The sequence below is a fragment of the Hypanus sabinus genome, chromosome 31 (assembly GCF_030144855.1).
Source record: "Hypanus sabinus isolate sHypSab1 chromosome 31, sHypSab1.hap1, whole genome shotgun sequence".
Lineage (NCBI taxonomy): Eukaryota > Metazoa > Chordata > Chondrichthyes > Myliobatiformes > Dasyatidae > Hypanus > Hypanus sabinus.
Window position 1 is genome coordinate 37,832,209 of NC_082736.1, and position 19,532 is coordinate 37,851,740.

The 19,532-nt window shown below is 46.4% G+C and overlaps 1 protein-coding gene across 2 annotated transcripts in view; it reads right to left on the minus strand.

Annotated features, from left to right (window-relative positions):
• Positions 1-19,532, minus strand: part of scyl1 (SCY1-like, kinase-like 1) — a 137,516-nt gene that overhangs the window by 30,255 nt on the left and 87,729 nt on the right. For both annotated transcript variants that reach the window (XM_059955448.1, XM_059955446.1), the window contains exons 8-13: positions 19,198-19,305; positions 18,763-18,876; positions 17,170-17,325; positions 12,312-12,500; positions 7,142-7,217; positions 4,425-4,601 (exon numbers count right to left, since the gene is read on the minus strand). In XM_059955448.1, coding sequence (XP_059811431.1) covers positions 4,425-4,601; positions 7,142-7,217; positions 12,312-12,500; positions 17,170-17,325; positions 18,763-18,876; positions 19,198-19,305 — 820 coding nt within the window. The remainder of the gene's footprint in view (positions 1-4,424; positions 4,602-7,141; positions 7,218-12,311; positions 12,501-17,169; positions 17,326-18,762; positions 18,877-19,197; positions 19,306-19,532) is intronic.

Consider the following 19,532-nt stretch of genomic DNA (forward strand, 5'->3'; position numbering starts at 1 on the left):
CACCCTAGTGGATCAGCAATTCTGGATTGGGTGTTGTGTAATGAAATGGATTTGATTAGGGAGCTTAAGGTAATGGAATCCGTGGGTAACAGTGATCATAATGTGATCAAATTCACCCTCAATTTTGAGAAGGAGAAGCTAAAATCAGATGTATCAGTATTTCAGTGGAGTAAAGGAAATTACAGCGGCATTAGAGAGGAGCTGGCCAAAGTTCAGGCGACAGCTTTAAGGTGCTTGGAAGTCGGTACAGAGGAGATGTCATGGGTAAGTTTTTTCCACAGAGAGTTGTGAGTGTGTGGAATGGGATGGTGGAGGCGGATATGATAGGGTTGTTTAGGAGACTAAAAAAATAGAGGGCTATGGGTAACCCTAGGTAAAGTCTAAGGTAAGGACATGTTGGGCACAGCTTTGTGGGCTGAAAGGCCTGTACTGTGCTGTAGGCTTTCTATGACATTAGCAGGGATGACAGCAGACCAACAATGGTTGGAGTTTCCGGGGCAATTCGGAAGGTGCAGGATAGAGGCAGCCCGAAGAAGTGATATTCCAAAGGCAGGGTGATGCATTTCTGGTTGACAAGGGATGTCAAAGCCAACATAAAAGCAAATAAAAGAGCAAAAAATTAGTGGGAAGGTAAAGGATTGGGAACATTTTAAAAACCAACAGAAAGTACCTAAAAAATAAAATCTATGGGGGGGGGGGGTGGAAGATGAAATATGAAGGTAAGCTAACCAATAATATCAAAAATAATACCAACAGGTTTTTCAGATATATAAGGAGTAAAAGAGAGTAGATATTGGACCACAAGAAAATGACACTGCAGAGATAATCCTGTCTGACAGCTCTTTTGGAATTCTTTGATGAAGTAACAAGCAGGATGGAGAAAGGAGCATCGGTTAATCCTGTGTACTTGGATTTTCAGAAGCTTTTCAACAAGGTGTCACACATGAGGCTGCTTGACAAGATAGGAGCCCAAAGTATTATAGGAAAGACTCTAGCATGGATAAAGCAGAGGCTGACTGGCAAGAGGCACAGAGTGGGAATAAAGAGAGCTTTCTCTGGCTGGCTGCTCATGGTGTTCCACTGGGGTCTGTGTTCAGACCGATTCTTTTTACATTGTATGTTAATGATTTGGATGATGGAACTGCTGGCTTTGTTGGAAGGTTTGCAGATGATATGAAGATAAGTGCAGGTAGTTTTCAGAAAGTAAAGGAGCTGCAGATGGACTTGGACAGATTAGGAAAATGACTAAAGTGGCAGATGGGATACAGCGTCAGGAAGTGTATGGTCATGCACTTTGGTAGAAGGAATGAAAGGGCTGACTATTTTCTAAATGGAGAGAAAATACAAAGCAACTGAGGTGCGAAGGAACTTGGGAGTCCTTGTGCAGGATTCCTGAAAAGTTAGTTTGCAGGTCGAGTCTGTGGAGAGGAAGGCAAACGTGATGTTAGCACTCATTTCAAGAGGACTAGAATATAAATGCAAGAATGTAATGTTGATAATTTATAAAGCACTGGTGAGGCCTCATGTGGAATATTGTGAGCAGTTTTGAATCCCTTATCTTAGAAAGGATGGGCTGAAACTGGAGGCTCACAAAAATGATTCCAGGATTGAATGGCTTGCCATATGAAAAGCGATTGTTCTGGGCCTGTACTCACTGGAATTCAGAAGAACGAGGGGTGACCTCATCGAATGGTGAAAGGCCTCGATAGAGTGGATGTGGAGAGGATATTACCTGTGGTGGGAGAGCCTGAGAATAGAGGGTGTCCTTTTAGAATAAATAAGGAGGCATTTCTTTAGCCAGAGAGTGGTGAATCTGGAATTCTTTGCCACAGGAAGCTGAGGAGCCCAAGTCTTTATGTGTACTTAAGGCATAGGTTGATAGATTCTTGATTGTTCGAGGCATGATGCAGATGATGGATATAACATGAATCTAAGGAAGGACAAGTCAACAACTGGGTACAAATGCAGACAGAACAAAGACTTAAATTGTAGCATGGAGGCAAAATTCAAAAGGGTGAAGAATGTAGAACTGAAGTCGCCGTACTTAAATAAGGGTAGCATTTGGAATGAGATGGACAAACTCGTGGCACATTTACAGATTGGTCACAGTGACGTTATGGGCATAACTGAGTTGTGGCTGAAAGGTGGCTGTAGTTGGCAGGTGAACATCAAAGGATATACTTTGTATTGAAAGGACAGGGAGGAAGGCATAGGTGGTGGTGTGGCTCTGTTGGTAAGTGATGGAATTACAACTTCAGAAAGAGGTGACAGAGGGTGATGAATCTCTGTGGGTGGAATTAAGAACCTGCAAGGTATAAAACCATTATGGGAATCATATACAGGCCTCCAAATAGTAGCCAAGATGTGGGGTTGAGATTGAAAAGGGAGCTGGAAAAGATATGTAATAAGGGTAATGACACAATTGTAATGGAGTACTTCAATATACAGGGGGATTGGGAAAATTAGGTTGGTGTCCATGGCAAGAGGGAGAATTTGTTGAATGCCTACAAAATGACTTTTTAGAGCAGCTTGCGCTTGAGCCTACTTGGGGAAAGGTCATCTTAAATTGTGTGTTGTATAGTAAACCCAGATCTTATTAGGAAGCCTACTGTAAAGGAACCCTTAGGAGGCAGTGATCATAACATGATTGAATTCATACTGCAATTTGAGAGGAAGAAACATCAGTCACATGTATCAGTATCACAATGGAATAAAGGGAATTGCAGAGGCATGAGAGGAGCTTGCCAGGTGGGGGCTGACGGCAGAGAAGAGGTGGCTGAAGTTTCTGGGAATAGTTCACAAGGCGCAGTAGAGATATAGAAAAAGTTCTCAAATGGCAGGGTAAAGTAACCATAGTTGACAAGTTAAGGACTGCATAAAAGCCATGGAAAGGGCGTAAGAGGGAGCCAAAGTGAATGGGAAGCTTTTAAAATCCAACAAAAAGCAACTAAAAAACCTACACGGGAAAAGATGAAATATGAGGGTAAACTAGCCAGTAGTATAAAGTACGATACTAGAATTTTTTTCAGTTATATAAAGAGTAAAAGGGTGGTGAGTTGATATTGGGCCACTGGAAAGTGGCGAGGCAGCAATGGGGGACAAAGAAATGTCAGGTGAACTTTATGGGTACTTTGCATCAGTCTTCACTATGGAAGAGGATATGCCAGATGTCCGTGACTGTCAGGGAGTGAGTGCCACTGCTACTACAAAGGGAAAAAGCCAGGTAAACTCAAAGGTCTTCAGGTGGATAAGTCACCTGGACCAGATGGACCACATCCCAGAATCCTGCAAAAGGTTGCTGGAGATAACAGACACATTGGTCATGACCTTTCAAGAATCACTTGATTCTGGTATGGTCCCAGAGGGCTGGAAGATCGCAAATGTCACTCCACTCTTTAAGAAGGGAAGAAAGCAAAAGAAAGGAAATGATAGGCCAGTTATCCTAACTCAGTGGTCGGGAAAGTGTTGAAGTTTATGATTAAGGTTCAGGTTTCAAGATACTTACAGACTAATGATGATGTAAGTTAAAGTCAGCATGTTTTCTGTAAAGAGAACTCTTGCCTGACAAATCTATTAAAGTTCTTCAAGGGAGTAACAAACGACAAAGGACAGGCAGTGGATGTCACTTAGACAGATTTTCACAAGGCGTTTGATAAGGTGTCACGAGGCTGCTTAACAAGATAAAATCCTATGGCGTTATTGGAGATACTGGCACGGATAGAGGAATGGCCAACAGGCAGGAGGCAGCGAGTGGGTATAAAATAGACCTTTTCTGGTTGGCAGCCAGTGACTAGTGGTGTTCCTCAGGGGTCAGTATTAGGACTGCTACTTTTCACATTGTTTTTCAATGATTTGGATAATGAAATTGCAGCAGGATTTAGACAAATTGGAAGAAGGAGCAGAAAAGAGGCAGATGGAATACAGAGTTGGGAAATGTATGATAAATGCTTTTTGGTAAAAGGAACAATAGTGTAGACTATTATCTAAATGGGAGGTTCAAACATCAGAGATGCTGAGGGATTTGGGACTCAACCGGTCAACGGAGCAACCAAACATAGGAGAAATCACACACCGACTGTAACTAATCTACAGAACAATCGGACACAGGAGAATCACACACTAACTGTAACCAGTCTACGGAACAATCAGACACAGTCGAATCACACACCCAGACTGTAACCGGTCTACAGAACAGACACAGGAGAATCACACACCGACTGTAACCGGTTTACAGAACAATCAGACACAGTCGAATCACACACACAGACTGTAACTGGTCTACAGAGCAATCAGACACAGGAGAATCACACACCGACTGTAACCGGTTTACAGAACAATCAGACACAGGAGAATCACACACACAGACTGTAACTGGTCTACAGAGCAATCAGACACAGGAGAATCACACACCAACTGTGACTTACCTCCTCCAGTGCTGGGGGCTGCTTCAGCAGGCTGACTTTCTGCCGACTGACCTCCTGCTACCTGGTTTGTTCGAATGAACTTGGACGTGAGAGTGGAGACCCCGGAGACGGCCCAGCCAGCCCAGCTTGCCCCCAGGGCAGCGGCTGGGTTGGTCGAGGCCGGGTTGATGTCCTTTTCTGTGGGGGGTGTGGATGGGGGAGGGAGCGGAGGGGAGGGGAAAGACAGGTAACATGATTAGGGTTAACGAATCCATGAGACTTACCGTAGTCAGATGGTGGACCAAACAGTGAGCAGGAAATGGCGGCTCCACGTGCAGCCTGCCCCCAGACAGGAGGGGAGTTCAGGTCCACCAATGTCTGCAAAGAGTTCGTATGCTCTCTCGGTGACCGTGTGGGTTTCCTCTGGGTGCTCTTCCCATAGTCCAAAGACGTATGGTTTACTCGGTTAATTGCTCCCATGGGTGTAACAGGGGGCACACGTTTGGGAACGTGCAGTGGGAGAGGTTGCAAGTTCAGGAGTGGCCTTGCACATCCTCTGTAAATTCAGTCGCAGCATTTCATTTTAAATTTAAATTTAAAGATACAGCATATCACCAGGTCCTTCCGGCCAAACAAGCCCGTGCCACTCGATTACCAACTAAATTGGCCAATTTCCCTGACTAACCTGTATGATTTGGAATATGGAGCATTTGGAGAAAACGGAAGTAATACAGTCACAGGAAGAACATGCCAACTCCTTACAGGCAGTGGAGGGAACCGAAGCTCGGTCACTGGCGCCGTAACGCGCTGCCGAACCCCCATGGTACTGTGCGTCCAGTCTCAAGCTCACCAACCAGTGCTTGGTGAAAGGTTCCTGGCTTCCTCAGCTGGAGTGGAGCTCCCCAGAGACAGGTTCATGGGGTCAGGATGACAAACAGCAGCTGCACCTACAATCCAGTGACTGAGGAATGTTGCTCCTGGGAGTGGCAGAAGCTACGGTGGGGGTGAAATACAGGGGTCCATTTTCCAGGGCTGGGAAATCAAGAACCAGAGGGCACAGGATTAAGGTGAGAGGGAGAGATTTCTTCAGCAACATCTTCAAGGATGTTGCCGGGTTGAGGTACGTCTCTGTCAAAGGAGGTGCAAGGTTCTCATTTCCTCCACCAGCCTGCAGGGCAAAGTGTGGCACCTGCTTACCCCCCGATCAGGGTCATGTGGACCCGTGGGAGTCAGTGGTGGATGGTCGTACGAGCAGCCGGTGCAGATCACAAGTACTGACGCCAGGCAGACAATCTCTGAAGAGTATTGATAATGGCCGGGGCCACCCTTCTTGTAAAGACACTGCCCAGAAGAAGGCAATTGCAAACCTGTTTGGTAGAAAAATTTGCCGAGAACAATGACGGTCAATGGATCTTGATGGCCGATGATACAACACAGTATATAATGATGATGATTGTGTCTGGTGCAGAACACAAAACATTACAGCACAGTCCAGGCCCTTCAGCCCTTGATGTACTGCTGACCCTTTAACCCATACAATGCTCCATTTTTCTATCATCCATGTGCCTGAGAGTCCGTTAAATGTCCCCAATGTATCTGCCTCTCCCACCACCCGTTCCACACATCCACTGCTCTGAATAAAAAAAAACTTACTCTGAGATCCTCCCCTCTAATTTCCTCCAATCACCTTAAAGTTATGTCCTCTCGTATTAACCATTTCCACCCTGGAGAAAAGATTCTGAATACCACAGAGTTAGAGGGAGAGTTTGGGCAGGTTAGATGTGTATTCAACGGACCAGAACTGAACACAATAGGGGTCCTGAGTTACAGGAAGAGTTTGGGTAGGTTAGATCTGTAGTCATTGGGGTGTAGAAGTCTGAGGTGTCGTTATAAAATCATGAGGTGCAGAGCCTTTTTCCCAGGTAAGGAGAACTTGAAAACCAGAGGGCCCAGTTTTAAGGTGACCATACGAGTCAGCAGCATTATTAGACCATTTGGGCCATCGAGTTGTTTCTGCCATTTCATCATGGCTGATCCATTTCCCCTCTCAAGCTCAATCTACTGTCTTCTCCCTGTATCCCTTTATGTCCTTACTAATCCAAAATCTTCCAACCTCTGCCTTAAGCATACATAAAGACTTGGCATCCACAGTCGCCTGTGGCAGCAAATTCTGCAGATTCAGCACTCTCTGGCTGAAGAAATTCCTCCTCATCTCTGTTCTGAAGGGTTGCCCTTCTACTCTGAGGCCGTGTACTCTGGTCTTACTCTTCCACCACAGGAAATATCTTCTCCACATCCACTCTATCGAGGCCTTTCAGCATTCAATAGGTTTGAATTAGGTCACCTCATTCTTCTGAATCCTAATGAATACAGGCCCAGAGCCATCAAATGCTCTTTATAGCCATTCAATCCATGAACCATTGTCGTGAAACTCCTTTGAACCCTCTCCAGTTTCAGCACACTAGTGCTTTACAAAGCCTCAACGCTACATCCTTGCTTTTATTTTCTCGTCCTCTCGACAAGGATAGGGAAGGTGTAGAACCTCTCTTAAGTCATGGAGCAATACCAATAATCGAGGGTCCACGGAGCCCAGGTTGGGAATCCCTGGTTTAGAGGGATATGGGCCACCGTGGGTAAATGTGAGCAGCGTCAATGGTCCAGAGGGCTCGCTTCCATACTCTGTGACTGTGATGCCCACGTTCTTGGGAACAAAATCCAAAAGGCCGAAGTGCACTCACCCACATCCTCAGCTCTGGATGGATCCTCCGACACCGTTTCCAGTTTTGTCAGGAAACACCGGATAGCTTTGAAGGCCTGGGGAAAAAAAATTTGAAATAACCGAAATGAACTTCAGGGTTCATGATACAATTCGTTGTAAGGAAAGAGTTAAATGGTATTCCTCCTTGCCAAAATAAAATGTAAGTCGTAAGACAAAATAGGGTCAGTCTGGAGTGGGATTGTTTGGAAAACCAGTCCATAGCAGTATTTTGAACATTAAGAGAGTACACGTCTACAGCCATGATAATGGATAATGGTGAAAATCATGTTTGTCTGGGTAAGGTGAGATCCTTACGCCAGTGCAGGTACCAAAGGCATGGAACAGTAGCCATGTAAGGGAACATTAACAAGCAATTCCTTTGTGCAGTGGAGAGTATTTCCTTAGGCTGGTTGACAACTGGGGCCAGTGCAGGAGGGGAAAGAAGGGGGAGTCAGAGGCGAGGCGGGGGGAGAGGAATAGAGGGTGAGAGAGGATTACCAGAAGTTCCACGTTCATGCCATCAGGTTGGATGCTACCCATACGGAATACCAACTGAGTGTGGCTGCATCGCAACAATAGGGGAGGCCACGGATGGACATACTGAAATAGGAACTGGAAGTGAAATTAAAAGTGGCGGATGGCGAAGCGGTCCTGGATGAAGGGAACATGGGCCCTTGGCAAAGTGGTTCTGGATGGAGGGAGCACGGGCCCTCAGTGAAGCGGTCCCGGATGGAGGGAACATGGGCCCTTGGCAAAGCGGTTCTGGATGGAGGGAGCACGGGCACTCAGTGAAGCGGTCCTGGATGGAGGGAGCACGGGCCCTCAGTGAAGCGGTCCCGGATGGAGAGAGCATGGGCCCTCAGTGAAGCGGTCCTGGATGGAGTGGGAACGGGCGCTTGGCAAAACGGTCTCGGATGGAGGGAGTGTGGCTGCTCGGAAAATGGTCTCAGATGATCAGAGCCTAGGTGCTCGAAGTGGACCCCCCCCCCACCAACAAATCTTAAAATAATTTTCGTTAACACTTGTGTGCGACTATCGTCCATTCACCTCCCCAAGCACAGTTTGTTGAAAATTCTATTGCATTTCTTTATTTTCCTGCAAATGCCTCACGATAATGAATCTCAGGATAATGTTTGGTGATATAGATAGACAATAGACAATAGGTGCAGAAGTAGACCATTCGGCCCCTCGAGTCTGCACCACAATTCTGAGATCATGGCTGATCATTCACTATCAATACCCAGTCCCTGCCTTGTCCCCATATCCCTTGATTCCCCTATCCATCAGATACCTATCTAGCTCCTTCTTGAAAGCATCCAGAGAATTGGCCTCCACCGTCTTCCGAGGCAGTGCATTCCACACCTCCACAACTCTCTGGGAGAAGAAGCTCTTCCTCAACTCTGTTTTAAATAATTAACCTCTTATTCTCAATCCATGCCCTCTGGTACTGGACTCTCCCAACATCTGGAACATATTTCCTGCCTCAATCCTATCAAATCCTTTAATTATCTTAAACGTTTCAATCAGATCCCCTCTCAATCTCCTCAATTCCAGCTTGTACAAGCCCAATCTCTCCAATCTCTCTGCGTAAGACAGCCCTGCCATCCCAGGAATCAACCTAGTGAATCTACGCTGCACTTCCTCAATTGCCAGAATGTCCTTCCTTAAACCTGGAGACCAAAACTGTACACAATATTCCAGGTGTGGTCTCACCAGGGCCCAGTACAAATGCAAAAGGACATCCTTGCTCTTGTACTCAATTCCCCTTGTAACAAAGGCCAACATTCCATTTGCCCTCTTCACTGCCTGTTGCACTTGCTCATTCACCTTCATTGACTGGTGAACTAGGACTCCTAGGTCTCTTTGCATTTCTCCCTTACCTAACTCTACACCATTCAGACAATACTCTGCCCTCTTGTTCCTGCTTCCAAAGTGGATAACTACACATTTATTCACATTGAATGACATCTGCCAAGTATCTGCCCACTCACCCAGCCTATCTAAGTCTCTCTGTATTCTCCTAACGTCCTCTTCGCATGTCACACTGCCACCCAGTTTAGTATCGTCAGCAAACTTGCTGATATAGTTTTCAATGCCCTCATCTACATCGTTGACATAAATCGTAAAGAGCTGTGGTCCCAATACAGAGCCCTGTGGTACCCCACTAGTCACCTCCAGCCAGTCCGAGAAACTGCTACCCTTTGCTTTCTATCTGCCAACCAGTTTTCTATCCATGTTGAAACCCTGCCCCCAATGCCATGAGCTCTGCTTTTACTCACCAATCTCCTATGCGGCACCTTATCGAATGCCTTCTGAAAATCTAGGTACACAACATTTACTGGCTTACCCTCATCTAACATCTTTGTTACACCCTCAAAAAACTCCAACAGATTAGTCAAGCATGATTTGCCCTTGGTAAATCCATGCTGGCTCGGCCTAATCCTATTTCTGCCATCAAGATGTGCCACTATTTCGTCCTTAATAATGGACTCAAGCATCTTCCCCACGACTGACGTTAGGCTAACAGGGCGATAGTTCTCCGTTTTCTCCTTCCCTCCCTTCTTGAAAAGTGGGATAACATTAGCCAATCTTCAGGAACTGATCCTGAATCTAAGGAACATTGGAAAATGATTACCAATGCATCCGCAATTTCCTGAGCCACCTCTTTTAGAACCCTCGGATGCAGACCATCTGGACCTGGGGATTTATTAGCTTTCAGTCCTACCAGTCTACTCATCACAGTTTCTTTCCTAATGTCAATCTGTCTCAATTCCTCTGATATCTTATGACCCTGGCCCATCCATACATCTGGGAGATTGCTTGTGTCCTCCCTGGTGAAGACAGATCTAAAGTACGCATTAAATTCTGTTGCCATTTCCCTGTTTCCCATAACAATTTCTCCCAATTCATTCTTCAAGGGGCCAACATTGTTCTTAACTATCTTCTTTCTCTTCACATAGCTAAAAAAGCTTTTGCTATCCCCTTTTATATTCCTGGCTAGACTGAGCTCATACCTGATTTTTTCTTTCCGTATTGCTTTTTTAGTTAAGATCTGATGTTCCTTAAAACTTTCCCAATCATCTGTATTCCCACTCATCTTAGCCCTGTCATACTTCTTTTTCTTTAATGCTATTCAATCTCTGACTTCCTTTGTCAACCACTGTGGCCCCTTCCCGCTCTTTGAATCCTTCCTTCTCAATGGAATGAACTGCCTTTTCATCTTTTGTATTATCCCCAAGAATATCTGCCACTGCTGATCCACTGTCTTTCCTGCCAGGGCATCCGCCCATTTAACTTTGGCCAGTTCTTCCCTCATGGCTCCGTAGTCTCCTTTATTTAATTGCAACACTGACACCTCTGATCTGCCCTTATCCCTCTCAAATTGTAGATAAAAACTTATCATGTTATGATCACTACTTCCTAATGGCTCCTTTACTTCAAGATCACTTATCAATTCCTGTTCATTACACATCACCAAGTCCAAAATAGCCTCGTTCCTGGTTGGCTCAAGCACAAGCTGTTCCAAAAATACATCCCTTAGACACTCCACAAACTCCCTATCCTGGGGTCCAGCACCTACCTGATTCTCCCAGTTCACCTGCATGTTGAAATCTCCCATAACGACTACATTACCTTTAGCACATGCCAATGTTAACTCCCTAATCAACTTGTACCCAATATCCACGCTACTGTTTGGGGGCCTGTACACAACACCCATTAGGGTCTTTTTACCCTTACTGTTCCTCAGCTCAATCCACACAGACTCTACTTCCCCTGTTCCCAAGTCACCTCTTGCTAAGGACTGAATCTCATTCCTCACCAACAGGGCCACCCCACCCCTTTTCCCATATTTCTGTCTCTACGATAGCACGTATACCCTGGTACACTCAATTCCCAGGCCTGATCCCCTTGCAGCCATGTCTCCGTTATCCCGACAATATCGTAGTTCCCCATTTTCATCTGAGCTTCAAGCTCATCTGTCTTATTTCTGACACTACGCGCATTCAAGTATAGAATTCTTAGCCCATTCCTCCTCTCTTTGCTTAAAACAGTCTACTGTACCTAACCCAGCTCCTTGAACTTCCATCGGGCTAACTGCACCCTGAATTTTGATGACCTTCTCAAGATCACCCAAACCTACACATTTAACCCCATGCTCCTTCTGACCAACCCTCTGGATCTGGATCCCTGCCCCCTGCACATCTAGTTTAAACCCCCCCGAGCAGCACTGGCAAACACTCCTGCAAGAATGTTAGTACCCCTCCGCCTATGTACAGACTTTGATAATAAATGTATTTGACTCTGGGTTATGAGGAGGACAGAGCTAAAGAGAACTGGATGAACTCTTCTGAATCTAATTCCGAGTGTCCCAAGTCTCTGTGGGGTCAGTGTGCCCAGGGAATGAGTCTTACCATTCACCGTGGTCCATGACAATCTGTTCCCGACCCTAACTGTGTCCCTGGTTCTATACTCTGCTCCCATCCAAATTTGCCAGCATCAAACCATCCAAGAACTTTTCATATCTCAGTGAGAACATCTTCCTTCCTCTTGACACCCCCACTCCCCTCCAGCTACCTGAGCATCCTCCCCACAACCTCCCCCACCCCTAGGAGAGGGTCCTTGCTCTCACCCGATCATGGGACATTCCTGCGGAGGTCTACTGTCCAAGAGCTCAGCAAGAATCCCCTCCATCCTCTCAGCCACTGAGCACCTCCATCCCGCCCACCCACACCCAACCTGACCTGATCACAGACGTTCCTGTCGAGGACTGCCGACCACACTACCAGGAGAGGGTCCTTACTCTGACACGGTCATGGATGTTCCTGTTGGGGTCTGCTGGCTATTTATTTACATGTAGAGACAGAGCGTGGAATAGGCTCTTTAAGCTGTGCTGCCAGTAAACCTCTACACTAATCACAGGGCAGTTTACAATGACCAGTTAAACTACCAACTGACTATGGGAGAAAATTGGGTCCGCCAGAGGAAACCCACATGGTTCACGGGGAGGACGAGAAATTCCTTAGATTGAACTACGAACTCCGATGCCCCAAGCTGCATTAGGGCCAGCATAACCACAACGCTACAATAGGAACCCCCCCCCCCCCCCACCCACACCCACCCAGGACAAGGACAAGGGTCCCGACTCCAACCTGATCCCGGACGTTCTTGTCGGGGTCTGCCGTCAGTGGGCTCAGCACCACCAAGATCTTGCAGGCGCAGTCGGAGACCGAGTAGTAGTTCTGCGTGGCCGCGAAGCCCAGTACTCCGGCGGCACGGGAGGGGGCGAATGGGTCCCTCGTTGCCCGCGAGAAGGCCGAGATGAGGACTCTCTGCCGCGTCTGTGGAAGCAATTGGTTACGTGGGTTAACCCAAGGCACAGGGATGATCGCTGGCAAACACAAGAAACTGGGAAAAATTTGTAACGCAGTCATTCAGGTAGCAGACCGACTGGGAGATGGCGATGGGAAAGATGGAGGTTAGAGAAACCAGAACAGAAAACAGCTCCATAGGAGCAGAATTGGGCCAATCAGCCCGCTCTGCCATTCCATGATTCCGGATCACACTCAACCCCACACACCTGCCTTCTTGCCATATCCTTTGATGCCCTGACTGATCAGGAAACTATCAACTTCCGCTTTAAATATACCCACGGACTTGGCCTCCACCGCAGTCTGTGGCAGATTCACCACTCTCTGGCTAAAAAAAAAAATCCTCCTTACCTCTGTTCTAAAAGGTTGCCCTCAATTTTGAGGCTTTGCCCTCTAGTTCAGGATATCCTCACCATATGAAACATCCTCTCCACATCCACCCTATCCAGTCCTTTCAACGTTCAGTAGGTTTCAATGAGATCCCTTGCACTCTTCTAGATTCCAGTGCTCAAAGCTGCCAAACGCTCCTCATATGTTAACCCTTTCATTCTTGGAATCACCCTTGTGGCCCTCCTCTGGCCTCTCTCCACTGACAACACATCCTTTCTGAGATATGAGATCCAAAATTGTTGACAATACGCCAAGTGTAGCCTGACGAGAGTTTTAGAAAACCTCAGCGTTATCTCATTGCTTTTATATTCTATTCCCCTTGAAATAAATGCCAACATTGCATTTGTCTTCTTTACCACAGACTCAACCTGTAAATTAACCTTTTGGGAGTCTTGCATGAGGACTCCCAAGTCCCTCAGCATCTCTGATGTCTGAACCTTCTCCATAAGTAGGTAACAGTCTGCACCATTGTTCCTCTTACCAAAATGCATTATCGTACATTTTCTAACACTATATTCCATCTGCCATTTTGCCCATTCTTCCCATTTGTCTAAGTCCTGCTGCAATCGCATTGCTTCCTCAGCACTGCCTACCCCTCCACCTATCTTCGTATCATCTGCAAACTTTGCCACAAAGCCATTGATTGCATTGTCCAAATCATCGACAAACAATGTGAAAAGTAGCAGACCCAATACTGACCACTGAGGAACACCACTAGTCACTGGCAGCCAACCTGAAAAGGCCTCTTTATTCCCACTCGCTGCCTCCTGCCCGTCAGTCAATCCTCTATCCATGCCAGTATCTTTCCTGTAATGCCATTGGATTTTAACTTGTTAACTAGCTGCATGTGTTGGACCTCGTCAAATGCTTCTGAAAATCCAAGTGAATGACATCCACTGCCTCTCTTTGTCCATCCTGGTTGTTACTTCCTCGAAGAACTGGAAGCTGCAGTTTGTTGACTGAAAGGCATACGGGAAAGAAACCCTGATGGAAGTCATATACAGATCCCTGAACAGTAGCTAGCACGAGGGTTTCAAATTACAACAGGGGACAGAAAATACATGTCAAAAGGACATGATAGTCATTGGGAAATTCAGTTATACAGGCAGATTGGGGAAAATCAGGTTGGTGCTGATTTTGGATCCCAAGAGAGTGAATTTGTAACAGCATAGCTATTTACAGCAGCTTGTGATTGAGCTCAGTTGAGTGATTTGATTAGGGAGCTTAAGATAAAGGAACCCTTAGGAGACAGTGATCATAATATGATAGAATTCACTCTGCAGTTTGAGAGGGAGAAGCTAAAATCAGATGCAGCGGAGTAAAGGGAATTACAGAGGCATAAGAGGAACTGGCCAATGTTGACGGGAAGGGGACACCAGCTGGGATAATGGCAGAGCAGCAATGGGTGGAGTTTCCGGAAGCAATTCAGAAGGCATGGGATAGATAATTCCCAAAGAAGAGGGAACATCCTAAAGGCAGGATGACACAGCCGTGGCTGACAAGGGAAGTCAAAGCCAACATAAAAACCAAAGTGAGGGCATATAATAGAGCAAAAATTAGTGGGAAGGTAGAGGACTGAAGCTTTTAACAATGAACAGAAGTCAACTAAAAAAAAAGCTAGGAGGGAAAAGATGAAGTATGAAGAAAATAACTACTCAACAATATCAAAGAGGATACCAAAAATGTTTTTGAATATATTGAGTAAAAGAAGTGAGAGTAGATAACAGCTTACTGGAAAATAATGTTAGTAATGGGGAAACAAAGAAATGGCAGACAAACTGAACATATTTTGCATCAGTCTTTACTGTAGAAGACATAAGCTGTATGCTGGCAGTTTGAGAATGTCAAAGGGCAAAAGTAGATGCAGTTGCTATTACTTGGGAGTATGTGTTTAGGAAGCTGAAAGTCACCTGAACCAGACTGGCTGCATAACAGAGTTCTGAAAGAGATAGTTGAAGAGTAATGCTCTTTCAAGAATCACAATCACAAGTAAATTGCAAATGTCACTCCATTCCTCAAGAAGGAAATTATAGGTTCGTTAGTCTGACCTCAGTGGTTGGGAAGAAATCGGAGTCAATTGTTAATGATGAGGTTTTGGGGTACTTGGAGGAACATGATAAGATAGGCAGTTGTCAGCATGCTTTCCTTAAGGGAAAATCTTGCCTGACAAATCTGCTGGAATTCTTTGAGGAAATAACAAGCAGGATAGACTAAGGAGTCGGTGGATGTCGTGTTCTTTCATTTTCAGAAGACCTTTGCTATGTGAGACTGCTTAATAAGAGCACATGGTATTAAGAAAACATACTAACATGGGAAGGAGATTAGCTAACTGGCAGGAGGCAAAGAGTGGGAATAAAGGGACCTTTTCTGATTGGCTACCAGTGTCCAGTGGTGTTTTACAGAGGTCTGTGTTGGGACTGCTTCTTTTTAAGTTGTATGTTTATTATTTGGATGACAGAATTTGCGGCTTTGCTGCCAAGTTTGTAGATGATACGAATACCGGTGGAGGGGCAGGTAGTGCTGAGGAAGCAGGGAGCCTGCAGGACTGACACAGATTGGGAGAATGGGCAAAGAAGTGGCTGATGGAGTGCAGAGTTACGTGCGGCCGTGCACTCTGGTAGAAGGAATAAGAATGTTGACTGTTTTGTAAACTGGGAGAAAATTCAAACATCTGAGGCACAAAGGGACTTGGGAGTCCTCCACGCAAGATTTCCAGAAGGTTAACTTGCAGGCCGAGTCGGTGATGAGGAAGGCAAACGCAATGTTAGCACTCATTTCGAGAGGACTGGAATATAAAAACAAGTATGTAGTGTTGAGAATTTATAAAGCACTGGTGAGGCCTCGTGGAGAATCGCGAGCGGGTTTGGGCCCCTTATCTAAGAAAGGATGTGCTGACATTGGAGAGGGTTCAAAGGAGATTCTTGAAAATGATTCCAGGATTGAATGGCTTGTCATATGACTCCGGGCCTGTATTCACTAGAATTCAGAAGAATGAGGGGTAGGGGAAAAGTCATTGAAAACTATTGAATGGTCAAAGGCCTTGATCGAGTGGATGTTTCCTGTGGTGGGGGAGTCTAGGACCAGAGGACACAGATAGAGTGGATGTGGAGAGGATGTTTCCTATAGTGGGGGAGTCTAGGACCAGTCGGCACAGATAGAGTGGATGTGGAGAGGATGTTTCCTATAGTGGGGGAGTCTAGGACCAGTCGGCACAGATAGAGTGGATGTGGAGAGGATGTTTCCTATAGTGGGGGAGTCTCGGACCAGAGGACACAATATAAAAACAAGGATGTAATGTTCAGGCTCAGTTGGAGTGTTGTGAGCAGTTTTGAGCCTCTATCTAAGAAAGGACTTGTTGACGTCGGAGAGGGGTCAAAGTAGGTTCACAAAAATGATCCTGGGAATGCAAGGCTTATTGTATGAGGAGCTTTTGTTTACTCTGAACCCTTACTTGCTGGAATTTAGAGATCTCATCGAAACCTACTGAATATTGAAAGACTTTGATAGAGTGAATGTGGGGAGGATCTAAGAACAGAGGGCACAGCCTCAGAATAAAGGGATGTTCATTTGGAACGGAGATAAGGAGGAATTTCTTTAGCCAGAGGGTGGTGAATCTGCAGAATTCGTTGCCACAGGAGGCAGTGGAGGCCATGTCACTGGGTGTACTTAAGGCAGAGTCTGACAGATTCTTCACAAATCAGAGCGTGAAAGGTTAAGGGGAGAAGGCAGGAGAATGAGGTTGAGAGGGAAATGGATCAGTCAGAATAAAATGGTGGAGCAGACTTGAATGGCTGAATGACTTAATTCTGCTCCTATTTCTTATAGTCTTCTGGTCTCAGAATATTATAGAGTCCTTTAAATGCTCCTAATGTAGCTGCCTCTAGCACCATTCCTGCCTGCACTTTCCATGCACCAACCACTGTTTGCGTTAAAGAACTTAGCTCTGACATCCCCCCATACTTTCCTCCAATCACCTTAAAATGATGCCGTCTTCTATCAGCCATTTCCACCCAGGGAAACAAGTCTCTGGCTGTCCACTTGATCTGTACCTCTTATCATCTTGTACCTCCTTCACTCTAAAGAGAAAAGCCCTAACTCACTCAACCTTTCCTCATAAGGCACACTCTCTAGTCCAGACAGCATCCCAGTAAATCTCCTCTGCACCCTCTATAAAGCTTACGTTATCCCAGGCCTCATATTGGCCTGGGATCTTCTTGTATCTGACCATTGTGTATATGCGGGCACTTACATTGGCGTTGAGATGGGCAGCAATCTTGCCCAGACAGACTGTGGTATTGCAGCGGATGGGACCCTGATCGTCTTTGGTCTGCATGCGGGCGAAGTGCTTCATAAGCTCCACGTTCAGGTTGGCGTCACTCAGCTTCGGGGCCAGCAACAACATTGACTGCAAGAAAGGACATTGTGTCAGGGCCAGAAGCAACCGCACAAAATCTGGGCTTCCCAGCACTGTCCAGATGGGCAGAATGGCCTGTTCATGTTCCGTAAGCCCCACAGTCACAGATCCCAGCCTACAGAGAGGAGGTGCTCAAGGGCTGGTGCCGGGAAATAGCCTCTTCCTCAATGTCAACAAGACGAAGGAGATGGTTATCAGCTTTAGGATAACCACACCCCTCTTCACATCAGAGAAAACTGAGCAGTTTCAAACTCCCAGGACAGCACATCTCACACAACCTCTCAGAGCACATCCTACACAACTGGGAAAGCTCACTAACATTTCTACTTTCTGAGGAGGCTGAAGCGAGCTGGAGATGAGGCATATCCATACTCATGTGATTCTGCAGGGGCGCAGTAGAGAGCTAACTAACAAGCTGCGTCACTGCACAATACAGAAACCCCACAGGAAGGCTCTGCGGCGGATAGTCAAAACTGCCCAATGCAGTATCGGCACCAGCCTACCCGCCATCAAGGGCATACGTATATACAGAAAGGTGCTGGAAGAGGGCCACGCACCCATTCCCACTCCCATCAGTGAGGAGGCTACACAGCATCCACACTGGCACCGAAAGACTCAAAATCAGTGGCTTTCCCCAAGCAGTAAGGCTGATCAGCATCGTCATCCACTAACCCACCCCTCCACACCCCCAACCACCACTACTTTATCATTTCCTGTCAGAGTCACCTTCTGTACAGACACTCGTGCCTGGTGTCACTTTACAGACATAGTGGCTGTGCATCCTGTCCATCGATGACAGGAAACATGTGTGAGGGGAGTCTGTAAAGTGGAAATGCCGTTGCACTGGGTCATTTCCACTCTCTCGACCTCAGAAATCCAGGTCCAGTGGTACGAACAAGCATTACAAACTGGGGTCTTCCTTGGGCAGTGGGTGACCAAGACGTCTTCTGTGTCTTGTCGTACCCTTTGTTCTCCCAGGAGCCTTTCAGATCCACCTTTTTGGCCATTGGATCTCACTGAATGTCTCATCCGCCCAGACCGCCAGAGCGGACTTCACACGCTAGGACAGGCGTGACCCCATCTCACTGGAGTGTGAGGCCCGTCAGCTACCCTCACCCGGTTTAGCCCGCTTGTCAAAGTGATGCAGTCACATGCAAACAGCCACAGGTGAGAGCTGAGTGCCCAAGATGAGGGAGCTGCCTCGGAATGGACACGACAAGCCCCTCACCAGAGTTGTTACCCCCTCCCTGGACATACAATCACTGTATAAAAGCTATTTTATCTATTTATATTTATTGGGTTTTTTATTATTGTGTTTTTTTTTCGCTGCATCGGATGTGTTCTCCTTCACGCTGGTGTACTGGAAATGACATTAAACTATCCTGAATCTTGAATAAAGGATACAGCTGAAGATACCGGTTCACTCACCTTGACCGTCTGTTCCCTGATCGCTGGGTTAGTGTCCGTGAAGCCGTGGACGACATGGGGGAAGATCTGGGAGTTGACAGTCGCTTCGTTGAGATATTGTATAAACTGCTCCATCTACAATGAGAAGCATCGAGCAGTCACCGCGATGCTGCTACTGGGACCAAAACGCAGGGACAGTGTGGTTATAAATCTGACTTGAGAGGTGGGAGATCAGTGATCACGGAGTGGAGATGGGGAGAGTGACACGGCAGAGACAGTGTGGTTATATATCTGACTGAGAGGTGGGAGAGCTGAAATCATAGAGTGGAGATGGGGACAGGTGACATAATGCAGAGACAGTGTGGTTATAAATCTGACTGAGAGGTGGGAGAGCTGAAATCATAAGAGTGGAGATGGGGACAGGTGACATAATGCAGAGACAGTGTGGTTACTGACCTGCTGGAGAAGGCGAATCCTCATTGCCCTGTCTGTCGAGGAAAACATCTTGACCACAACGGGGATGATCTTCTGCTGGTATTCATCAGCACTGAGGAACTTGCCCACCTGCAGAGAGAGTATGTCCTACAGGTAACAGCCTGTCTAAACGCAGTGGTCATAACCTACACGACAGTGCACGGCTGCTATGTCCACACCCTGCCCTCCCCTCGCACATTGCTGTGGATCAGCTGGAAGGACTGACAAACTAACACCAGCACACTTAAACATGAACAGCGTCACCACCACAATAAAACACCTCAGACGGATAGGTCATGTCATCTGCATCTCCCCAA